Consider the following 17643-nt stretch of genomic DNA (forward strand, 5'->3'; position numbering starts at 1 on the left):
CAGCTAAATGTCTGTTCATTTAAGGATATTGAGGAAGCCACAATCAGGGGATGCTGGGAACCTTGTCGTCTTAGTCAGTGTAAACATTTGTAGATATATTGAACAGAGATCACTCTGCCAAACTTTTGGCTCCTGATTTAACAAGAAGGATTTCTCACTCAGTTTAGTATTCAACTAAAATAGAGACAACAAGGAGTTGTAGGCCTTGTCTGCTGTGCAAAGTTCCACTGAAAACTGATTTTAAAGAAATGTAATTAAGCAAGAGCACATCATTAGCATGCATGCACTTACATCAATGCACACCATGATTTTATTGGTTTAATTTAACTTTATATCAGTTTAAATGTGTCTATTTCAGGGATTAGAACTGAGTGAGGTGAATAGATTTTAAAATTAATTTAATTTAAGTGGTGTTACTTTCTAGGGTAACAAGGTCTTACAGAGCTTTTTTTCCCCCCCTTTGTTTCCTCAGTAGTATTCTGTGAACATGCTTAAAGAGTATTTTTAAAAAAAATCATCTCAGAAAATCCAGGAGTAGTAGAAACTAGAACTGAATAGCTCTAATACTTACTGATGTTTATAACATAGTAAGAAATTTTAATGACCTCCAACCTGATGATGTTCCCCTAGGTTAACTGCCTCACCTCCCAATTGTTCAGAGTCCTGACTATGCTCAGACTAAAAATCACCACAAGCACCCTAAAACAACCTCCTGAGAACTATTTATACAAGATGTCGTGACTACTCAGGGCAATAGAACAATGGTTTACAATGGTTTACATATAAAACCTAGGGCTGTCCTGAGCAGGATGGCCTGTGGTGAGTTAATGGGTAAACAGTCTCAGTGCAGAAACAGGATGGGAGCAACAGCTAAAAGAGCTGAGGGCAAATCTGTGAATAAATTGAAGCAAGCAGCACTGGCTGTGTTCTCATGCTCTTTGGTCCTTGTTAGGATTATGCTGCTTCTCCCACCCTCCTTTAAGTCCTTTCAATCATTTGAAACTTGAATAAAATATAGACTAAATAGTATTTGAAGAAAAGTTCTCTTGTACTGAATATTGTCTCCATGTTATGGTTAGATCTGTTATGGTAAGATCCTTGACAATTTATTTCAGTGGGAAAACTTCCATTGGATTTAATAGCAACAGGACCCAAACTGCATTTCCATGAATCATTTCAAGACAGTTTACCACTCAGGGATATTGGCTTCTTACCAAATGACTGTCTTATTTAGGTCTTTGTTCCATGCTATATCCAGTCTCACGGATGAGCTTTTGGAAGGAACCTGAAACTTGGATATCATAGCTTTGGCAAAATAGCCTTAATACCTTAACTTATTACGCTACTATAGTGAATTACATTTTGGGAGAAAATGTTCTCAAATGTCCTATAAAGAACAATTTATGCTAGATCTATTTTAGTAGTGTAACTACAGCTCTGTGTCTCTCCTTGAGGTAAATTTCATAACGTAAGAAAGATCTGCTTGGTAAAATCCAAATATAAGTACCTTTTGCTATTCCATATGAAAAGACAGTTTCAGAATGGTAAATGAATTGTCTTTCCTTGAAATTGCATTGCGAAACTGAAGCCTTTGTTGCATATACCCAAGTGTGCAGCAGCAGTGGTACTCGCCAGCTAAGCAAAGCATCCTTGGTAGTGATTTGTGCAGGCTCAAAGTTTCTCAATGGTGGGGACCCTTCCTGCAGGGGCTGATGCCTGGGCATGAGGTACATATGCTGTGTAACTGCCTCCGGGGCAGCACTGCTACCTGGAGGACTATAAGCATGGCTCTTGGTGGAATAGTGCACATGTAGATTCCTGGGGTAGGTTTTAGGGTCCTGCTCACTGTTTGTACTCTCCTTTTGGCTCTTCTGTGAGTTTCCTTTGCCCTCTGCACGTTGGCTCTGCTGGGAGGGCTTATCCTCCTAAAGGTATGTTAAGCACCCATTTAACAACAGTTTGAACACTGAAAGAAGGCACCAGCAGACCATGGCAGGTTGTAGGTAGCAGATAGAGGCTGTCATGATGAGGAAGGCTGGAGATCTGTGACTCTTGATATTAAGAAAATGGTTCCTTCTCCACTTTCAGTTCTGCAACTGCAGAATAGGTTTAGTACCCTAGGAGCTGCTGAAGGGGGACACGTGATTTAGTGACAGCAGCCATAAGTAAGGGGACATGCCTTGTTTGCTTCGCTGCCTACCAAAAAGGATTCCTTCGCCTACGAATTTAGTGTAAGGATTCAAGGAGAACTACCAGCAGTAGCTAAGAACTAAGTGAGGGATTTTTTGTGAAAACTTAAAAAACAGAAATCTAAGAGTCTACATAGGCTGCATCTAAGGGTGCTGAGAGAGCTGGCCAATGTCTTTTCAAGGCTGCTGCTTTTCATCTTTGAAAGGTTGTAGAGATTGAGAAGGATCCCCAGTGATGGCAGAATGACAAGTATTGTGCCTAGGTTCAAAAAAGACCAAAAGTTCAGCCTAGAAAACTACAAGGCAGTCAGCTTTGCTTCAGTCACAGGAAAATAATGAACTGAATCCTGTTAGAACAAATTTCTGGACACATGAAGGAGAAGGTGGTTATCAGGAGCGGTCAGCATGGATTTACTAAAGATAACCATGCCCGACTGACCTGATTGCCTTCTATGCAGAAATGAGTGGGTTTGTGGATGAGAGGAGAGCAGAGGATGTAATTTCCTTCAGCAAGACTTTTGACACTCTCTTGCATCATGTTCATGTATCCAAGATAAGATGTTACAGTTTTCAGGCTGAACAATTAGATGGCAAAATAAGTGTTTGGGTGGTTGGCCTTAGAGGGTGATGTGTAATGAATCATGTTCTGCCTGGAGACCTAAGAAGTGGAACAGTGCAGGCTCTATCCCTGAACCTGGCCTGTTTAACATTTTAATGAATGATTTTGAGGAGAGTGTGCTTTCAACAGAATTGCAGATGTTGACAAACTGAGATGGCCAAGACTGGACCTTTTGCACTGTGAGGCTGTAGGATTGGGGCTTGTTCAACCTGGAGATAAGGAGGCTTTGGAGGCATCTAACAGTGTGTAAGGTACCTGTTTGATTGGACATCACTCAGGAGTTAAGCCTAGCTGCCCCCAGCTACCCAGAATTGTCTGAGGTCAGTTGGAAAGCAAGGGGGTTTAACTTCTGCCAAATTAAACCCAACAGGGGATCGTGACGTAGAGTACCCGCTCTCCTCCTATAACTGTTGGAGATTATTGAAAAGGTGGAGCCATGGACTTCACAATGGTGCATATAGTGGACAAGAAACAACAGTCACAATTTGGAGTAAAAGATGTTCATACTGGATATAAGGAAATACCTTTTCACCATGAGGACAGTGGGGCAGTGGTACAGGCTGCCCAGGGTAACCACCCTGGCTGTGCAGTCTCCATCCTTGAAGGTTTTTGAGACCCGACTGGAGAAACGTCCAGGCACACAGTCCAAGCTCATGTCTGAGTCCACCTTTGGCAGGAGGTTGGACTAGAGAGCTGCCGAGTCTCCTTCTGACTTGAATGAGTCTTGATTCTTATGATCCTATAGATACAACTCCAGTTTGACTTGGTGTTTCTCTGAGAAACAGTATATTGTTAAAGACTTTCTTTAGCCAAATCTATTTAAAGATGCCTTGGCCTTGTAACAATTTCTCATAAAGCAACTCTTTTGCCTGCTCATCTCCTCCACTTCAAAAGCAAGTTATTCTTTACAGCAACAGACAGAAGACTCATTGAGGTGACAGAGCACTGGAATGGGCTGCCCAGATGGATTGTGGAGTCTCCTCTGGAGACATTCAAAACCCACCTGAATGAGTTTCCTGTGTGTCCTACTCGAGGTGGTCCTGTTCTGGCAGGGGTGTTGGACTAGATGATCTTTTAAGGTCCCTTCCAACCCTTGAGATTCTATGATTCTGTGAAAAAAAATGACAATGGGCAGTGAATCAATGCCAGTCCTTAGTGTGTTCTTACAGCTGAAGATGCTGACTGATGATAATCCAAGATGTGTAGTTGATGTAGACAATACAGACACTTTATAATCCCAGAGAAAGCCAAGAACCATATAACAAGCTATCTCTCACTTTTATACAAACGTCTGATCTGACCAAACCTGAGGATCTTTCATGGACTTCTGCAATAAAGTAAAATATTTGCTTTCTGTGCAACAGAGTAAAACTGTAATGTTGTGAAGATGGAAAGCCTACATACCACTAAGAAGCTCACTCTAGAAACTGCTGGATTGTAATAGTATTCACATTGCTCTTATTTAAAAATCATTTGGGGTTTGTATATATTTTGTGTAATTCAGGATGTAACTATTATCATTAATCATGTTTTTACTTTGTGTCCACTGTGCTAGGAACAGTAATATAGTGTATAGTATTTCTAGACAAAGCTTAAGGCAAGCAAATACAGATTTTTATCTGGCCTATGGAGATGGAAAAGAGGCAGAGGATGAACAGGGATATACTCTTTAGGAAAAATAAAATTCCTGTGGTGGAGAGTTTTATGCAACAAGCAGCGATGGTGGCACAGTTCTGACAGCAACTCATCCCAAGCAGCATCTCTGGTTCTCACTGAGTTCCATCACTTGTATTGCATCAACTGGTAGCACTCAATGAGATTAAGAATGAAAAAATCCATCTCTTTAGGATTTTGGTGTTTTGTTCTCAAAATACACTACATTATGCACTCAGGTATTTTGATTTGCAAGGTAAACTACTGTTTACTTAAACTCAGGAGCGAAGTGCAGCTCAGGTTCATTTTTCCATAAGCTGGTGTTCTGGTCCCTTGAAATGTGAATTTGTAATAAGATTTTCATTGCTTGCAATCTGTTTTGTATAAATGGCAGATGGGTATGACGTGATTTGACGTATATAAGGCTTCTTTTCAGGATAAGTTTAAATCCATTCCAGTTTAGATGAAGAGGAAACTTGTTTCACAGTTGTATAGGTACCATGTGCATTGTCGTCTCAGTTTAGTTACTCTTAGGCAGATAGTCACATCACAAACTATCAGAGTAACTGACTTGAAAAAATAACCTTGTGTCTCTCAAGAGGGAGGACAATCATTAACTGCATATGGAAAGAGTTCCTTCCACCACAGGGATGAAAGGTACATCGGTAAAACAGGATGTGGGCAAATTTATGCTCCAGTTGTGTCTGTTTGTGGTTTGTGTCAGCCCGTATCTGAACAGGAGAATTCTGGCTTATGGCATGTCCAGATGATAGGCAGAATAGGAGTTTTTTAAAATTTTTTTGAAAATAGAAAATATAAAACAAGCTGAAAACTAGAGCAGCTCATTGACTTCAGTTGTAAGAATCTGGCCTACCGTAATTCCTGAATTTTGCAGGAAGCATCTTTATTTTTCATTTTGCCCTACTGTCAGAAATAGTGAGTACACACATTTTTTGATTTTGCATGTTCATATTTCCTGAAATTTTGCCTAGAACCTGCAAAGTGCTGGAAAATACTGAAAACTCCATGTATGACTGTAAACTCTATTTTAAGGGGCTATCTTTCTATCTGCTACCACTGAAAAAAAACCCCATTGCACTGATAAGTGCAAGCTTGAATTTCACCAGAGTGCTTAAGCTTAAAGCTGTCTGATATCAGCCAGAATTCCAGAGGATTTTAGCTTGGACTAAAAATCTTTTTTTTTTTTTTTTTTTTTAATATGAAAAGTCATGCAAATTGATAAATGAGTCTTACAACATCCTGTCTAGGATGACCATGTCATGCATATCATTGAATTTATTACATATCTCACACAGAGAAAGGCAATGCTTGATAAGCAGTTTTATTGGGTAATTAATTTTTTCTTTTTACATTTGCAAATAAAGCAGATTGATTTCCATCTTGAAGCAATTTACTAACACATTATAAACTCATCAAACACTAGTGTGGTACAGTACGCCTCATTTCCTGTTTACTAAATAATCCTTTGACTGTCTGTTTTGTGTCTTTCAGGTTGAACCTGGAATTGTTCTCTGCTGGGGATGTTATGGAGCCTGGCGTCAGAGTCCTTCACCTGAAAGAAAACGTTGCCTCCTTGGCCCATCTTCTTGCAAGTACAAACCATGGCGACTTCCCAGTGGTTTGTAGGCCCAAGCCAGACCATGCAGAAGTGTTCCAGGGAACCATTAAAAGGTAAAAATGCTATCAAATGCTATTTGTGTGTGAAGATTATTTGGGATGGATATGACACTTGTTCCTACTCTCTTTAGCATGAACATCAGGTGTCCTTTAAAGAAAAGACCTAGGTTGTTTCTAGTACAAAGTTCTCTATTGCATCAGGATTTATTGAAACAGCACCAATGAAATGATCTTACGGGAACTGTAGAAAAAGAGGATATTGCCCTTTAGAGCCTTAAAGGTTTACTGAGACAGTAATTTAAAGGATTTGAATGTAGTTACTCATGAAATGTGCCATGCTAACTCAAAGCTGGTCTGCTCTTCACTTTTTTTTATCATTTTATTAGTGTATTCTTTTACAGGAAATGAGTTAGCATAAATCATATCACAGATGAGATAAGCAACAAAGTTGCTGGAAGTAACATGCTAGAGTAAACAAGAATTAGACTAAAGGAATCCTTGGCATGGGGGGACTCTCAAAAGGCATATAAAATCTCCTGATAAATGAAGTATTTACAGTACTGTATTTCATCTGACTACAAGAGTGAATTCATCCTTTCATGAAGGTATCTTAAGATTGTTCCTTGAGTGGTGGATCATGAGTGGGAGAGGCAGTGACTTGATTTCCACCTTGGCTATCCTAAAAGAAAAGAGAAAATGCATATGCAACTCCTGTTGCATAGGAGTTCAACAGAGGAAAGCCCTATGCTTCCAATAAATGTACAAACATATGGTCAGTTTTGTATTGTAACGTCATAACCTTTCATAATTTGTATGGTGTGGTGTCTTTTCTTCTGAATGACTGTAGCATTCCACATCTTTTCTTATCAAGATTTTTTTTTTAAATCGACTTCTGTTTTAATGCCTCAACTGAGTGGCAGTGGGAGCTATCTGAGAGCAAACAAAAAGTACTTTCTTCTATCAAAGTATTTTGGTGATTCATTTTGGTATTCCATTGCTGATCAATGGCACAGAGTCAAGTTGGAGGCCTGTGGCCAGTGGAGTTCCACAGGGATCGGTTCTGGGGCCAGTCTTGTTCAACATCTTCATCAACGACCTGGATGAGAGGACACAGTGTACCCTCAGCAAGTTGACTGCTGACACCAAACTGGGAGGACTGGCTGATTCCCCAGAAGGCTGTGCTGCCATTCAGCAAGATCTCGACTGGCTGGAGAATTGGGCAGAGAGGAACCTCATGAGGTTCAACAAGGGCAAGTGCAGAGTCCTGCATCTGGGAAGGAACAAACCCATGCGCCAGTACAGGCTGGGGGTCGAACTGCTGAAGAGCAGCTCTGCAGAGAGAGACCTGGGAGTCCTGATTGATAATAAGCTAAATATGAGCCAGCAATGTGCCCTCGTGGCCAAGAAGGCCAATGGCATCCTGGGATGCACCAAGAAGAGTGTGGCCAGCAGGTCGAGGGAGGTTCTTCTCCCTCTCTACTCTGCCCTGGTGAGGCCTCATCTGGAGTCCTGTGTCCAGTTCTGGCCTCCTCAGCTCAAGAAGGACAGAGAACTTCTGAAGAGAGTTCAGCACAGGGCCACCAAGATGATCAGGAGATTGGAATATCTTTCATATGAAGAAAGACTGCAGGAACTGGGGCTATTTAGTCTGGAGAAGAGGAGATTGAGGGGTGATCTTATTAACATTTATAAATATCTAAAGGGTGAGTGTCAGGAGGTTGGGACATCCCTCAAGGGGTAATGGGATGAAATATAAGAAAAAACTATTTTACTGTGAGGGTGATGGAGCAGTGGCACAGGCTGCCCAGAGGGGTTGTGGAGTCTCCTTCCTTGGAGGTCTTCAAGACCCGCGTGGACATGTTCCTATGCAACCTGCTTCTGCAGGGGAGTTGAACTAGATGATCTCTAAAGGTCACTTCCAACCCGTACTATTCTATGATTCTATGATTCTATTGATCTGGAGAGGGTAAAATGTGATCTGTCCATCATCAGTGGAAATTTGATTAGAACTGGTCTGCTTGCCTGCTTTATAACAAATTTTCAAGGATGACCTGCTGGCAGTGGGATCACACAAACTTACCTCGTAACATTGAGGTCAGCTGCCCTTTTGGAGCATGAGGGATGGGAAGGCAGTGAATGGTTAATAAAAATTGTGAACTTACTTCATTGATAAGTTGAACAGTTTGTATGAACATTTTAGGAAGAGAAATACTTGATTGAAACAAGTTCCTTTAAAATTTGAAGTCTTATATTTTCCATATTAATTCACCAAGTCACCTGCAGTGAGCATCCCAGGTTGATGAGCAGTATGCAGAGTTCATGCAGATACTGTTACGATTTGTAATGTGGAGCAAAATGTGAGCGCTAGAAAAAAGTGGAGGCAGAAGGCTGATCACTAGAACATCCTGAAGAGGCATCCTTAGAGAAAAGCTGATGCTACCTGACAATTCTGATAGGCTTGTGTTTTACTTAATCCCCAGAACTCTTTTATGATACATTCTGAAGGAGCCTTTTAAAAGGGATGAATAAAAAACTCTTGTTTCCCTGTCACTTACAGCAGAAATGAGCTGTTGTTAGACTGCTTTGAGTAAAATCAAGATAATGTCAAAGAAGCAGCAAATAGCTTGCTTTTTTTTGCCTGCTAGGTTAATCACTTCAGTTGATCACATACAGAGACATCACCAGTGAGCAAACATTGCATTCTGGGGTGCTCTGATGACAACCCTTCTTTCCCCAGTGCATGCCCAGCAGCCCAAGTACTTGCATGATGAGTGCTGGGTGCCCTGTCCCCAGTGGGGACCACAGGTGACTTTGCTGTTCTGCTTTCTCAGCAAGAAGGCATCCGTCCTCTGAAACAAGCCTCCAAAAATGTGATGTGTCATGGAATTAGCGTATTCATAACCACAAGCATGATTTGGGTTTTCCATCTTACTCATAAAATTACAGCTCTTGCAGCACGTTAACTGTTAAGACCAAGATGAGAAATGCTGTGAACTCCTTAAAGGAGAAGGATGCTGTTCAACCTCTTACTCTATGAGATCCCATGCAATCCCATGTGGAGATGTAATGACCACAGGCAGAAAAATGATGCTATTTTTGCATCTTGTTCATAAATAGTGCTAAAACGGGGGAAATAAGGTGTGTCTGGCATATTTTTAAAAGGTGGCTGGGGGAAGACACAAAAAATAATTGCCCTGCCCTTTTTCTCAAGAGTTGCCTTGAGCATTATTATTGATTCTTGAATGTGTTTTTTCTAGTACAAAAATGTTGTTATTAGGTTAAAAACAAGGGGACAAAGAGCTGATGAAGGGTAAGAAGCAAACAATCTGCTAAGCTTGCATGAAGACAGCAGCAGCTCATAAATTTTTTTAATACTGTTCCTAATTTTTGTGTTTTTCTCTTAAATTTGGACCAAATGTAAAAGTTATTCAGTACCTGCTCACACTTGGAAACTGTAGCGATGAGAGTTGCTGTACAAGGACAAAGTGTTCTTATGTTTTGTAATACATACAAATGATTCTGACCTTTGAAGAGAAAAGGTCAATGTCAGTTCTTACAAAAGCAAGGACTGTGGCCAAGCAGTGTTGTCTTGAACTTGCACAGGCCTACAAATGTACTTCAATGCTGGCCTGTAGAAACACTCAGATATTCCAATTTTATTTTAAAAAAAACACATCAACCCCCTAAAATCTTCCAGATCTGCTTAGTGGCTTCAGTTTTTTCTCCTACTCTTTGTGATCTGGATGGTTACCCACTGGGGACCAAGATGAGGTCACCATATATGTTTTCACATGGGTGACCTCAATCAAAAGCTGTTATCTTCTCCAGTTGAGTAAGCAGAAGAGACTAAAAACAAAAGCAACTACTAAAGAAAACTCCTTGGCTTTAAAGTTGTTAAAGAGGAAGCAAACTGCAGCTGAGAAGTAAGTTTCCAAAACAAAGATCTCCTTGGAGTAATACTTTTGACACTTTGCCATAGGTAGAGCTCTGTGCATGCCTGGGAAACCCTTGCAGAACTCAGTTTGAGGAGCATGTGGTTGGTGAGCCTGATGCACGGCATTGTTGGGAATTATCACTTTATTGTGTACAATGCAGAGGGCTGAGGGGATTGACTTCTTCCCTTCACTTCTCCCGTAATAATGATGACACTGCACATCAGAATAAAGCAAGCTATTCTTCAGCACTGTAGCTGCAATGCCTCCCCATCTCCACCCAGCAACTGCAGCAAGGGAACTGGACTGCTATAAATGTGTTAGTCCAGAGTGTGGTGAGAGCTATAAATGTCAATCCCTAAATGACATACCCTCCTGGCTAGGTGGAATTCATTATTCAGAGAGACCCGAGGATAGGACCACTGCCTTCCTTCCCAGGAAGTTCCTGCCAGAGACATCGCATGAGGCTGTAAATGCACATTGAGCAGTTGTTGGGAGGTCCCCTGTCTCACTTTTGACTTTGCTGCTCTAGTCTGTGGCTCCAGATCCTCCTCCAGTGGGAAAAGAGATAGAGTTATGCTTATGCCTATTTTCTGTGAGACCTAAACTGAAGAAAAGTGCTATTTCTTCACTTCTGTACATATTACAATGTACTGGTGTAGGGCCATTGTGGGGCAATGAGGGGGTTCTTTAACATGATGAAGAGATTAGATATATCACCGCTTTTGTTTTGCTGCTCCACCTTCTTTGCCAGAGGTTACTTTATAATGTAAACCACAGTGGAAGATTTGAGGAGGAAAGCTGTAGGTGATGAATTTCTTTTCCTTGGCTGTGGACAAGGCTGGAATATAACATGGAGGGTGATGATAGCTTGTGGTCATCAGCAATGTCTTTGCTACCATGCTGTGCATCCTCCCACTCGTGATACTTCCTTGCACATGCATTTGTGCCAGTCATGTACTCTCTGATTTTTTCCACCAAAACGGATGACAATATTCTCTTTACCTAGGTGCTTTTTTTTTTTTTCCTCTCTCTGAGATGGTCTTTATTACTTATTATTTATAGGTTTCCTGCATATTTGCAACTGACAAATACTATGTTCCTCTCAGGGACTTTTCTAATGTCAATAGCTTTTCTTGCCTTTACTTCACTTTTGCCATAGAAAATGAAGGAGCTCAGTTTCCATATTGCAGTGAAATCCTCCTGGTATTTACTGAAGAAAAGCAGGTGGATGCTGTGTCTTGTTAGGCCAGGATCTGTACCCTCCATTTCCTTTGAGGAGAAGTGGTGCAGAGAAGCAGAAGCTGGAGTGCTGCACAGGAATCTTAATTTCTGCCTCAAACACAGCTATGAGACAATTTTCCTGGAGAAACTATTGGGCTGATGAATACCACTGTGTCGCTTGCTTGGGAATTTTACCATAACGAATAGGCAATTTTGTTCATGCCTGAACCTCTCAGATCTGTACCATACATAGCTCTCCTGTTACGAAGCTGAAACCTGGGTTCCCTCTTTTGCCTTTGCACTCTTACCTACACAGCTGTTAGCTATTACTCTGCATTTTGTTTGTCTGTCTTTCAGTTGAAGTATTTTTTTTCTGGATTTAATTTGATTGGGAGAAAGTAATAATGCAGAAACCACAATATCTCTGACCGTAAGCAGATTGTACAAAATATATCTGTCTAAGCAGAAATTGATAAAACTTGGTTTTCTGCTACTTTTGTACAGGATGTGACCTTTCTGGCACTGTGCCTGCATTTTTGTGTGTATTTTTTCACCTAGGAAACTCTATCTCTTCCCACCCATCAAGTTTACCATAATTTCAACATTTGTGGTTGAAAGAAATTGTTGATTTTTAGCGAAAACAAAACTTCAATTAAAATATTGTAGGTAAAGTTGTCAAAAATCCTTGTAGTTTTACTCTTTGTTTGAACTGTTTTATTACACATTTTGGTATACTATATGGGAGTATTTTGTATGGGAAGGTGTCTGCCCTTGTTACACTGCATCTGGAATTTTGTGTCCATTTCTGGGCCCCTCAGTTTAAGGACAGGGAGCTGCTGGAGAGAGTTCAGCACAGAGCCACCAAGATGATAGAGTGAGCATCTCCCTTATGATGAAAGGCTGAGGGGGCTGGGGCTCTTTAGCTTGGAGAAGAAGAGACTGAAGGGTGACCTCATTAATGTTTACTCAGGCTCTTCTCAGTGATGTCCAATGATAGGACAAGGGGAAATGGGTGTAAGTTAGAATACAAGAGGTTCCAAAGCAATACAAGGAAGAATTTATTCACTGTGAGAGTGATGGAGCACTGGAATGGGCTGTCCAGATGGATTGTGGAGTCTCCTTCTCTGGAGACATTCAAAACCCACCTGAATGAGTTTCCTGTGTGTCCTACTCGAGGTGGTCCTGCTCTGGCAGGGGTGTTGGACTAGATGATCTTTCCAGGTCCCTTCTAGTCCTTGTGATTCTGTGTGACTCCGTATTGACTATGTAACCGCCTTACACAAACTTTGTTTGATACATGTGAAGTTTTCAGGGTGCCTAATTCCCATTCTTGGAATGAAGTTGTGAATTTAAGATCTTTAGAAAAAAACCTGGAACTTTATGCTTTAAATCAAGAAATAAATATATTAAAAACCTGCAGCCTTCATGTAGTTGAAAAATTACCAAAACTTGGACTTTCAGAGATGCCGAGTGACTGAAAGCATGGTTTGCCACCTGAACACATAAGATTTATCCATCTTAAAACAAATCCTATTTGCTTTTGAAGATCTTGTTCTGAAAAGTGAGTTAGAGCCTGCTCCTCTGCGTAATCGCACAAACAGATTGAAGTTTTGTGAGCTTTCCTTAAAAACATCCATCTGGCCTGAGCTGAGATGCAGAGGCCGTCAGAGCACATCATTGCTGCTGCAACGCTCCTGGCAAACCCAGTGGGACAGACTCCATCGCTCACACAGAGATTGATGTGGAAACTTACTTCAGTGAGGCTGGGAGCACTGGCAGGAACACTGAGGGTTACATCTTTCCACTTCAGAAACTCAAGGGAGATATTAAACATCCTGTTGATCAGCAGCAAACTCATTGCTCTAATTCTCGCTCAAAGGATGTCAGGTCTAATGGAGCCAAACTGCCAGAGAGCTGCACCTGAGAGGAGGATTTCTGCCTCGGGTTAGTCCCCGGTCCGGAGTCAGAAGAACTGCCAGTGGAGGGAGCCAAACTACATTTCTATTTGCTACTTGTTCTTGCTGTGCTGTGCTTTCTGCTTCCTTCGTGGCAGGAGGAAGCCAGGTACAGAACAGTGTGTACTCGTAAACCTCCTACTCGATGATCCAGCTTTAATTTCCCTGCTTGTAAACTGGTATGAGAAGGGAGATATTCTGCTTTCCACAATCAGAAGATATGGTAGAGCAGCTGTTCCCAGTAACAATAATGACACTATTGCTGAGACAAACATTTTCACGATGATGCATGGGAACACTAAATCCAAACCACATTGTTTAGCTAATGCATGCTTTCACTCCACTAAAGGGGAATGTCACATAACTGAAAGTAAATTGAAGAGATCAGAGTTTAGAAAATATGACAAAGTTGAAAACTTAAAGCTGTATTACACAGTAACATCCTTTAGCAGAGAAATCATTGACCCAAAGTGGTGTGTATATGTGTATTTTATGGGAGTTTATTAGGTATGACTCGCCTCTGGTCAGTCCAGTGAACAGAAACTGTCGTGAGTCAGGAATGCTTTCTGCCAAGCACTTCAGTAAAAATGAGCATAGCATATTGATACGTGCTGTGGGAAAGGAGATCTAGCGTTGCAACATATCATAGATATGTCAGGCTGTAGGTATGGTTTCTGGTATTTTTCTTTAATCTACCCTCCCAGTTGGGACTAATGAAACACTGCTTGAGAGCATGTGCATGCACACGTGTGGAGAGAGTCCACATACACTCGTTTAATAAGGCAATACCTTTATTTTTCTTAGTAAGAGGAGAAGAACTTGCCTTTGATATCAATGCGGTGCAATAGGTTAAGGACTAATGGAAAGTTAAAGAGGAATTTAGACTAGAAACATTTAATTCATAAATTCATGACTGAGCTTAGCAATATCTACCTTAATATTGCAACAGCCTTGCAGCTGCCACTCTTAAAATAACTGAGATAGATTTTAAAGCTTCTTGGAGAGCCTTTTCCTTCTGTCCCTGTAGTGCATGGACTGCTAAGTTTAGATGACAGGAATGCAAAATTACTCAATCAAACACAGAAGTCTGCAAAGTTCATGCAATAAATGGAGATAAAAATGAGGTTTTGTTTCTTACTGGAGGGTCACAGACAGCTTTCTCCCTTCCTCCTCCCCTTTGGCTTTGCAGTAAGTTCTGGGCAATGATGATTCTACCACGTTTGATCAAAGCTAGGAACACCATTGGCAGTGGTTTGAAGGCTGCATCTAAACTAAGCCAGCAAATAAGAAGAAAAGGCGAGGAGGAGCACATTAGGGACTTGAAAACTATTTTTAGGTGTGCAGACTAGGGAGCTGGTGACAATATCAAAGTTCTTTTGTGATTACTTCACTTTCATGTCAGAGGGTAGAGGCTGTCAGCACATTGTTTGTTTTTACTGTCCAGACTCCTGCTTTTGAAAAGCTGATCCAGTTAATTTCAATGATACACTGTACAGTAATCTTGCCTATTAAAATAAATGGAATCCAGCACTTTCAACAAAGCCCTTGACATTATGATCCTCCCATGTATTGTCAGGGTCCTGGGGCACTGCAGCTCATGAATAACACAGATGGAGGAAGGTTTATAGAGTCTGTGGCAGTGGTTTTATTTTGTATCCAAAGTGCAAAAATTTTCTTCTTAAGAACAACATTATGTGATACCTTTAAAATTAGTAGGCCTGTTTGGCTATACAAATAATTGTGCAGGTGCTGTAGGACCTTGTGACAGAGCCCTTTGGAGGGAAAAAACTGGAGTGTTGCAGAGGCTGTGTGCTAACCCAAAAAGCCAAATTAAAAACGTATGTAGTCTCCCTGCAGCATGTGGGTGGCTTTCAGGCAAGTGCAGAGTGTTGTTAAATGTCGAAATCAAATATAGGCTTGGGGAAAACTGGTGTGTGAATGGAAAGACTGATCATATACTTGTCCTGTCATTTAAATGTGTTGTAGGTTCCTCTGAAATTGAAAATCTGCCTGGTAACAAGCCAGCTTGTAGGGGAATACAAATCTTATTCTATGTCTTCATTCTTTTCTAAAATCTAGCCTTTCTGTAGGTTTCAAATTCTAAGTTTGCATTGACAGTTTATTAACAGCTGCCTTTGCATTTTCGTGTTGAGGCTGCAGACTTACTGTCTGCTCATTCACCCTGATGATGCTGCCCATAAAACCAGACAGCTGGCAACTTAAGTAATGAATATTAACCTCAAAACACAGCTCTGAGCTGGAAGAAATCACTGTTTTGTAGATCTAAAAACTGAGGCATAGTGATTAAATATTTATTCAGCATCCTTTGAAAGGCATGGATGGGATTTGATCTTTGCTCTAGAAAACCTCAGTCCAGTACTTGATAATGACCTTTTTATTATCTGGTAGGTAAAATGCCAAAAATTAACGCAAAGCTCCACTTGGTTTGAAGAATGTTAAGTAAACAGCAATGATTTAGGCTGCCTAACCTGAAACAACCCTGTAGCCCTGAGATTTTGCTGTGTAAGAGGAAGATTTGCTGGATTTTAAAACTGTTCCCTGTATGTGACAATCTAGTCCTTGTCTACTGTCTAGCTCACCATATGCAGAATACTTCTCTTTTACTAGTTAAAGAAAGGTACAATGCTATTTGAAGGCAGGAAAAAATGCATTTAGTATACTAGTGACTATCTTACCAAGAACATAAAGTAACAATTATTCTTAAACAGAATTTGCATTTTACATTCCATATAAAAAATTTCATTGTGCCTTTTTGGAAGAAGAGTTGCATGCTTCCTCTAGAAGAACTACTGAGAGCAGAGTAGTGATCGAATCCTCCAAAATCCTTTAAGCACGCCTTTAACTTTATCTTCTGTGAAAGTTGAAGGTGCAAGACACTAAGCCTTACTTGAAGCAAGTTTTCAGAGACTTGTTGATATTGTAAAATAATTTAAACCAGTCAGGTATTAGAATGAGGAAGGAGCATGAAGAATTTCACAGTGGCATAGTAGGTTATTTTAGTGTGCTACTTAATGTTATTTGCTCTTGTTCTTTTGTCATTGTTTTTTTCAAACTGACATAAACCAAAATTTAGTAATTGATCTCGCTGGGTTTTAAACATGCCTGAGTGAAGCCCTGAGACTGTAGTTTTTTAATATGTGGAAGTTACATTTGTTTTATTCTTGTCAGGATACGTAAATCACTGGTCCTCACCGAGTTGGATATTGGCCAACATATCAGACATAATTAGTTCAAGAATAGAATCATAGAATGGTAGGGATTGGAAGGGATCTTTAGAGATCATCTAGTCCAACCCCCCTGCAGAAGCAGGACCATCTAGATCAGGTCACATAGGAATGCATCCAGGCAGGTCTTGAAGACCACCAAGGAAGGAGACTCTACACCCTCCCTGGGCAGCCTGCGCCACAGCTCTGTCACCCTCGCAGTGAAATAGTTTTTTCTTATATTTAAATGGAACTTTTTGTGTTCCAGCTTCATCCCATTACCCCTTGTCCTGTTGCTAGCTACTATAGAAAAAAGGGATGTCCCAACCTCCTGACACTCACTATTTAGATATTTGTAAATGTTAATAAGATCTCCCCTCAGTCTCCTGTTTTCTAAACAGCCCCAGTTCCCGCAGCCTTTCCTCATAAGGAAGATGCTCCAGTCCTCTGATCGTCTTGGTGGCCCTGCACTGGACTCTCTCCAGAAGTTCTCTGTCCCTCTTGAGCTGAGGAGCCCAGAACTGGACACAGTACTCCAGATGAGGCCTCACCAGGGCAGAGTAGAGGGGAAGCAGAACCTCCCTTGACCTGTTGCCCACACTCTTCTTAATGTAAGAATAAAAGAAGAAAAACAATGCAGGTACCTTTAGTGGATTAATGCAAGGGAAATAATTCTAAAGCTTTCTGAAGTAAGCAAAAAATGATGCTTCAGGTTCTCTAATCCTTCTTCATACCCTGTCCCACTGAGTAGCTTTTTTTATCCATTTGATTTGGAAGAGTTCTGCCCTCAATACTTTTGCCAGCAATGTCACATTTTTATTTTCCTTCTGTTCATTTGCAGGTACTTTCAAGCTGCGGTTCCTTTTATGTCACTCCCCTGATATTTAGAATTTGTAGTTTCCTCGGATAATTGGCTACTTTGACAAGAAGAGTGACAAAATCAGTTGTCAGATACTTTTCATTCCTGACTTCTGTGCCAAATCTGACATGTGGATATTGGGATAATAATGTGTTATCTTAATTAGGTGTATCTTCATGATGCATGCTTTATAACAGATAGAGTATGTGAAACTACCGCAATGCCTTGCCAGGGTATCTTTGAAATGAGATTCCCTACTTAAGGGTTTTCTTCCTTCTTAAATAAATAAAGAGTAAACGAACAATTGTAGGGTCCAAGTCTGAATCCTAGCACTTCCTGTTAAACCTTAC

The 17643-nt window shown here is 40.7% G+C and overlaps 1 protein-coding gene across 1 annotated transcript in view; it reads left to right on the forward strand.

Moving 5' to 3' along the window:
* The window catches only part of LOC133625370 (chloride channel protein C-like), a 91747-nt gene that overhangs the window by 56061 nt on the left and 18043 nt on the right, over window positions 1–17643 (forward strand). Inside the window, exon 13 of the mRNA XM_061995877.1 lies at window positions 5974–6153. Within this exon, the coding sequence (XP_061851861.1) occupies window positions 5974–6153 (180 nt within the window). The remainder of the gene's footprint in view (window positions 1–5973; window positions 6154–17643) is intronic.

The sequence above is a fragment of the Colius striatus genome, chromosome 4 (genome assembly GCF_028858725.1).
Source record: "Colius striatus isolate bColStr4 chromosome 4, bColStr4.1.hap1, whole genome shotgun sequence".
Taxonomy (NCBI): domain Eukaryota; kingdom Metazoa; phylum Chordata; class Aves; order Coliiformes; family Coliidae; genus Colius; species Colius striatus.